Raw genomic sequence first — 7,329 nt, forward strand, 5'->3', positions numbered from 1 at the left:
TTTTCTCAGCATTCACCTTTTATCCTGCGCACCGGAGAGATGATCTGACCTTCCGCCTTGCTTCAAGAACAACTACTGAAGCCTCTGTGAATCTCCAGAGGACTTTTGAATACAGAGCACAATGCAACGACTCTGCAACCTGTGAGGCGTCAGGCACGTCTTCACACACACACACACACACACACACACACACACACACCCCCCTCACCCTCAACACACACATAAGAAACAGACAATACCCAACATATAAAAGTGCAAATCGTTTAATCTCAGCCACATTTTTACTTATATACAGTGAAGTTGACCCTAATAAACCATAAAATCACTTTCTCTCTTATTTACCTCATTACATTGCAATTTTAAAACATCCAGCTACTCCACGTCGACCCCAATACATTCAACAAAGCAAAAACATTAAAATAAAAAGAACTTGCTGAAATAAAAACACCATAAAATGTACAATAATACAAATGGCACACCACAAGTCTGTCGTGTCAAAATGTAACAGAATGTGATGTTTCCCCTCGAGGGTTGAAGGTTTAAGTTGAGGTTATTTTGTGAATTCAGGGCCCCTTTCATCAGCAGGGGGCCTCAACCTCCTGTGCACAACACGCACGCACACACACACACACACACGCACATATATCCTAAAATCAGGCACCGAAGAGATTGTCTTTTGACACATTTTGATTTAGTAGATTACATACATTCACTTGGGAAGGGTACACGAGTGTGTGTGTAGACTCCAAACACGCAGTTATGTTGCAATCAGTGTGCACTAAAATAGGGGTCCCAAAAAGGTTATTGCCAGCTTGCAAAGTACATGCATTTCTTTTTTTTTTCACATTATAATAAAGCCACTGATGTGTCGATGCGTGCTATGGTGTGAGAAAACATGTGCCTCTGTGTGTTTTGGTGTGCAGTGTGTATTTCAGGAAACTCCTCAACAAAAGGCACTTAAATAGGGGAAATTACTTTTTCTTTTTAGAACTATCCGCGATATATAACAAGAGACTGGATGCAAGTGGCAGAAGTATGTGGAGACAATCCACATCTACAAACATACTCCACTGTCAATGTAAGACTAAAATGCAGATGCATTCACAGTTGCAGTCATACAAACACATTTGTTTTCCCATCACGTCACCTAAAAACTCTCATCATTCAATCCGACAGTAATAATCCGCCTCAGTTTCTGGATAAGGAAGATTCTTCTGTGCAAAGGTTTACCTTCAATGTGCAGCCTAGCATTAGGTAAGTGCACGTCCAATACTCGCTTACTCTCAAACATACGTCAGACAAGCTCTTCGTCTAAAACTTATACTTTCTCAAGGAGGTCTTTAAAGAAAAACGGTCAAATACTTGATTCCATAAATCATCAAATCCAACTCAAAGCAATTTCAAAAAGGCACCAGACTTGCACAGTGCGGGGGCCACTCCTGTGCTTAAGTTCAAACAAACGTGGAAAGACTGGGTTTCAGTTATCATCAGTGAGTAAGGGAGATAAAGGAGGGGTGTAGAACAGGGAGGGGGGGGGGGGGGTGAGGAAGTCATTCAGGTGAGCATGGGCACGTCATCCTCTGAAGTGGTGTCTTCAGACAGGGGGATAAGCAGCACCTCGTCGTCTGAAGAGGAGGAGGAGAAAGAAGGGGAGGCGGAGAGGGGCATGGAGTTGGTGGAGGAGGAAGAGGACGAGCCTCGGAAGAGGGAGATACTCAGGCCCAGCGTGTGGAAGATGGAGGCCAGAGAGGGGCTGCTCGGGGGGACGGCGACCGGAGGAGTGTGGGGAGTGACCGGGCTTGGAGCTGGGGGAGCGTACGGAGGTGGAGGCGTCGAAGAGACAGGCAGCGATGACAGCAGCAGTAGAGGAGGCGGTGCTTCCTGCTGCTGCGATTGAGCGAGCAAGCCGAGTTTCTGAGGCACCGGCTGGTTGACCGCCTCCACAGCTGACGAGGAGTTGGTGGGAGTGGAGTGAGCCGCTTCCTGTCCGGAGGGAGCGGCGTCTGACTGCTGCTGGCCGGAGCTCGACGCCTGACTCGGCCTGGACGGAGGTCTGGGGATTAAACCCCACCTCCTCATGCGGCGGACAGCCCGGCGGACGAATCGAGGCCTGCGTCTGCGGTGTGGGGAGTTGGCGGCGTCCTGACGGAGGAGCTGGAGTATTCCCCTCAGAGACAGAGACGAGGTCTGACAGGGGGAGTGGGAAAAAGCAAATCAGTTAAGAAACACCTCTTGCTCAACATCAAACGTAGTTTTCACAAAACGAGTATTCCCATCAGACAGAGCGGGCTTTGTTTGACACAGTTAATCCCTCCGCCCCCACGACCTCAGCTGTCCTCACCAACTAATAACAAAAGCATCCTCAATGTGAACCTGGATGATAAGAGCACATGAGCTCTACGTTCCCACTCTTTCTACTTCCGCCCACAGACTGCTGGGGATCTCTACGGCTGCTAAAGTAAAGCCCGTGCACTTAAAGACAGATACAGGGCTACTGTGGATTACAGTGAGCTGAAGTGGAGTGAGGAGAAACACAGCAATGTGGCCTCTTTCCCCCATGAACGAGTATATTGTCCATGCAGCACATTTCCATAGTCAGCTTTTAACTCATCATCTGAAATGCCCATTAAAAAAATAAATGAAAACGTCAACATTGTGCATTCCTGCAGGCAGTTTCTAGTTCTTGTGGTTTCCTCTCACCTCATTGGGGTTTTCTGTGGGGAAGTCCTCCACTGGGGGGATGATGCCCTGTGCAATCAGCTGTCCGTAGGAGGGAGGAGCCTGCTGCTGGATCAGCTCAGCTTCCTGGCGGCTGATTGGTGCAAACAAACTGCCAGACACAATCAGATAGATTAATTTAAAAACACACACCTGATTAGATTTGGACAGTCAGCAGTTTGTTTTCTGTTGTAAACAAACTATATTTATTTATCTTTTATATCTACAGCACAATACAACCAACATCCTCACATTGTTATACGATAGTTTTCACATCATAAAAGATTGCCATGACATAAAAACACTTTTGCTGACACAAATTGCACATGGGAAGCACATGACCATTTAGGGAGCAGGGAGTGTACCGGCTGTGTGTCTGGTAGCGAGGAAAACAAACCCGTGACTCACTACCTCAGGATTATTTGCACAACTCTAAGTCACAAGAAATCCTTACTGTGCTGCATCTGAGGAGCAAAAACATATTCCGAAAAGGTGTCTGGATTGCAAGCATGCTTCGTTTACAGAAGTGGTTACCTGTACTCCCTTGTCCTCAGCGAGTACAGTTTACAGGTGCAGCCCATGGCGATCACCAGCAGAAGCCCACAGACCAGGCTGCCAACCGTTGCCGCGGTGATGACCTTGCGGGGCAGGATGACGGTGCAGTTGAGCTCGTCCGTTCCGTCCTTACAGTCCACCTGGCCGTCACAGCGCCAGCTCTCAAACACACACCTGCAGACGGGACAAAAGGACCACTCGTGTGTGTGAGAATGTCCAGGAATAACTCGAGTGAGAGATTCAGTTTCACTTGGAACTCATCCAGAGGCGTTATAATAAAACCACACGATTGTAAACCTCTTATGACACAAGTTTTCAGTTATTATGCTGAATCCAACAATACACTGAAAACAGATCTAAATAAAATATAACCAGGTTCATCTTTAAATTATGTCGTTCACACGCACTTTAGCATTTATTTTGTATTGTTTTTATAATTTATTATCCAATTTATAATGCCCATGTATTTATTTCTATCCTTTTTTACTCCTGTCTGCCTTGTTTTGAGTCAATTGTGGCCGTGTGCAAAATTTCCAATTAGGGTCAATAAAGTATAACTTATCTTTAAATGGAAACATAACACATATGTGTTAAAGTGTGGAATACAAAATGTTCACCCTCAAGATAAACTACATTCTACTAAATTAGTCACATTTCTTCTCACACCCTCTGACTCACACACTGATGTTACACAGTAACCAAGACACAACCTAACCTGACAACAGGGAAGACAAACCATTTCAGCTCATTTGACAAAACAAGACATTTAAAAAAAGACATAACCTTGAAATGACCGTTAGTCGCAGCCCTAACAACGGGACAACTGTCCTCTCTGAGCAAAGGAGATAAGCAGGTTGTCTATCTCTCACACACACTAACCTGTCGCTGTCACAGTGAAAGGTCCCTGGCTGACACACGGTGCAGTCCCTCTCGTCGCTGCCATCAGCGCAGTACAGCTGGTAGTTGCATCTCTCTGTGACTGGGTAGCACACCGGTCTTCCAGAAAGGTGACTGGATGCAACTGCTCTCTGTCCCGCCACGCCGCAGGCAAACTGGCTCGGACTGCAGCCCCTGCAACCCTCCTCGTCCTTCCCCGTCTCGACACAGTCCCATTTCCCATCGCAGCGCTGCTCCTGGGTAAAGCATCCTCCTGATGCTCCCCCACACCGGCCCTCCCAAGGCGGGCAGTAGGTCCCGACGTGGAACGTGGCGTTGAAGCCGTTCCCCTCCGAGCCAGCAAGAGTCTCGTACGTCATCGACATCAGGCCAGTATGAGATTCAACTTGGACTGATTTGTAATTGGAGACGCTGGTGATCTGTCAAGATGAAGGAAGGGAACATCATGTAACCAAAAGCTCTTTTAAAATATTGTTTTTAGCGTGATTATGTCGGCTCTAATAAATGTTTTTAGTAAAGTAACTCACAATTTTAATAATGTCTCCTTTGCCTTGTTTTCTGTTGTACACGGCCAGCCTATCCCCGGGTCCCAGCACCAGCTGCTGCAGGTCTAGTCTCAATGGCCTCGAGTCCTGAGGGTCCAGAGTCCAGACACAGAACAGTGGGGGGCCCCGGATGGCTGGAGGGGAGAAGGTCCCATAGAAGGTCTGGAGGAGGCCTCCGCAGGGCCACTCGATGGGAGTGGGCGTCACAGCGAGCTCCCTGGGAGTCAGAAGCTGCCCTCGATCCTTGGCCTCCTCCCTCTCCTTCAGCAGGGCCCACAGATCTGCAGAATCTGCAATAGAATGTCTTTCAGACTCCCTATCCTGGTTCTTCTCTGCCTTGGCCTCTTCTGCCCGTGTGCTGCCATACTTCGGGGGTTCTGGGGTCTCAAATTCTGCATCACAGTCCTGTTCATCGGAGCTGATGCCCACGCCTTCACCAAGACACTCCACCTGGCCATTACAGCGCCAAGAAGGAGGAATGCAGCGGCCTCCCAGGCACGCAAAGGATGTTTCTGGGCATTCACCAGAGTCTGGATGTGTAGAAACAGAAGGGGATAAAAGATATAAGATTAAGATTACACATGCAAATCCAGATTCAATACTGTAATCTGATCAAAAGATGTTTAAGAAATCCTGACGCTATCTTACCTCTGGCGTAGCTCAACAGAAAAGACGACACAGGGAACAGATGCGGAAGGAAGTGGTGCATCACTGTAATATTTCCCCCTGGGAACTCCATTGGCTGCGGTACCTTGGAGCCGCAAAGGACAACCTGCCTCACCGCCGGCTGATGATTTTATAGACACCCATTCCTTTTTACACCGTGCTGAAAACTGGGAAAAGCTGAGGGAGGATTTAAGAGTAAAATCAGTGAACACATAACTTCAGTTACATAAAAAAGCAAAAGAGACGACGCAGCAGTTTTGAGACAAAAGCGAGCCCCTTGCTGCTTTCTATGTAAAGACATTCAATACTGTACATCATTGTAATATTTACATGAAATTCAGTGTATTTTTATCGTCCCAGATGGCCTCTGATTTACAGCAAATAACTGTATGTGGTATTTCAAACTCAAGAGTCTTTACCCGATAATGATAGGTTCTCCTTCCGAACCCTTGATGACCCAGCAGTCATAGTTAGAGCCGAAGCGGTAGGACCAGCTGTGGTACGCAGAACTCGTGATCTCTCCCACTTTACTGTCTAAGACTTGGAGGAAACGTGCACAGTGGGCTGAGGGACAGAGACAAAGGAGCAACGGTTAAGAAGCCAGAATGTGACACTGAAAAACCCTTCATCCAGTCACAACAAGGAATTAAAGTGCTGACTAGTTTGTTTCCTTACCTGCACAGAGGACAGGTTCAAAACGGCTGCATGCTGCAGGTGGAATGAGCAGAAACAGAACGAGTCAGGCAGGTGTTTGATCGTGGCTGATAGATCGTACATGTTGTACGACTGGGGAAGTGCAAACATGACCTTTGCTTGATAAATGTTTAGTGTGTTTAGAGTGTTGTGGATTCACTCACCTGTTATGGTGAAAACTAGGAGGGCACAGAGGCTGTACGTGACGCTCATTGTGGTAATGCTTCTCGTCTAAAATGTTAGAAACTATAGAAAAACTAAGACTTAAAAGTTTTTGTTTGTTTAAACGTCAAAGAAGCGCCATTTTGGGTGGTTTATTCAGGAAGACTTCATCTGTAAAGTAAAAGAGAAGAGACGTGAGAGGTGTGGTAGATTTGGTCAACCCTTTTAGCCTCATAATGTTATTAATCTTTCACTCAGGCAATAAATTATCCAGCGAAGGCATCAAAACAGGTCATTTAATAGTTATGATTAGGTTTGAAGCATTGACTTGATTTATATTATAAGGAATTCATGATTTAAGTCATTGTTTCCAAAGAAAAATACTTTAATTTTGCTGATTTCTTAGTGTTATATGACACAAAACTAAATATCTTTGGGTTCTGATCGGACAAAACAAGCAATTTGAAAACTGTGGAAACTTGTGACAGGCTTACAGATGTTATTTTTAACCGATTTGTACAACTTTAGCTTGCTAATAAGACCTCAGTGTAAGAATTTAAACCATTTTAAGTGAACTACATACGCATTTCTTATCTTTTGTCATTTTGTTAGCACTGATATATACACAGCAGTACCCACAATCAACCCAGCAGAAACACAATACATGGATATGGTTCGTGGGGGCTCGTGACGTCTGTTTACTCACGCGACACACGCAGCGACTTCCTTCCCATAATCTTCTCAACAATCACGCTTAGCATTTCCGAAACGAAATCCTAGTTTCAAAGTAGCGTTGTTTCTATAATTCCCAGTCAAGTAACACGATTATAACCTCGCATTGTGGTCGATTAATAACTTATTTAGTTCCCTAACAAGTTTCGATAATGTCACGTTACGACATAGTTTCGGTTTGAAGGAGGAAGCTGCTCCTCGGGCAGAGCTTTAATAGCTAGCTCTCTGCCGAGCTAACGGCTAACGCTACAATCCTCACTTCTGTCTTCGTTTAAACGCCTTTTCTATGCGGCGACACAACAAAATAATGTTTCCAAACACGACCCAGAGGGTTTAAGTACACAAAGAAACCCCAATATGT

The 7,329-nt window shown here is 45.8% G+C and overlaps 1 protein-coding gene across 1 annotated transcript; it reads right to left on the reverse strand.

Annotated features, from left to right (window-relative positions):
* Positions 1-247: 247 nt before the first annotated feature.
* On the reverse strand, positions 248-7,293 carry lrp10 (low density lipoprotein receptor-related protein 10). Its single transcript, XM_029455122.1, is given in 11 exon segments — positions 248-2,187; positions 2,701-2,830; positions 3,253-3,447; positions 4,153-4,589; positions 4,698-5,245; positions 5,364-5,490; positions 5,492-5,558; positions 5,801-5,945; positions 6,057-6,089; positions 6,239-6,407; positions 6,943-7,293. Coding segments are annotated over 10 exon segments (2,364 nt in total). The 5' UTR covers positions 6,288-6,407; positions 6,943-7,293; the 3' UTR covers positions 248-1,554.
* Positions 7,294-7,329: the final 36 nt, after the last annotated feature.

The sequence above is a fragment of the Cottoperca gobio genome, chromosome 18 (genome assembly GCF_900634415.1).
Source record: "Cottoperca gobio chromosome 18, fCotGob3.1, whole genome shotgun sequence".
NCBI classification, from domain to species: domain Eukaryota; kingdom Metazoa; phylum Chordata; class Actinopteri; order Perciformes; family Bovichtidae; genus Cottoperca; species Cottoperca gobio.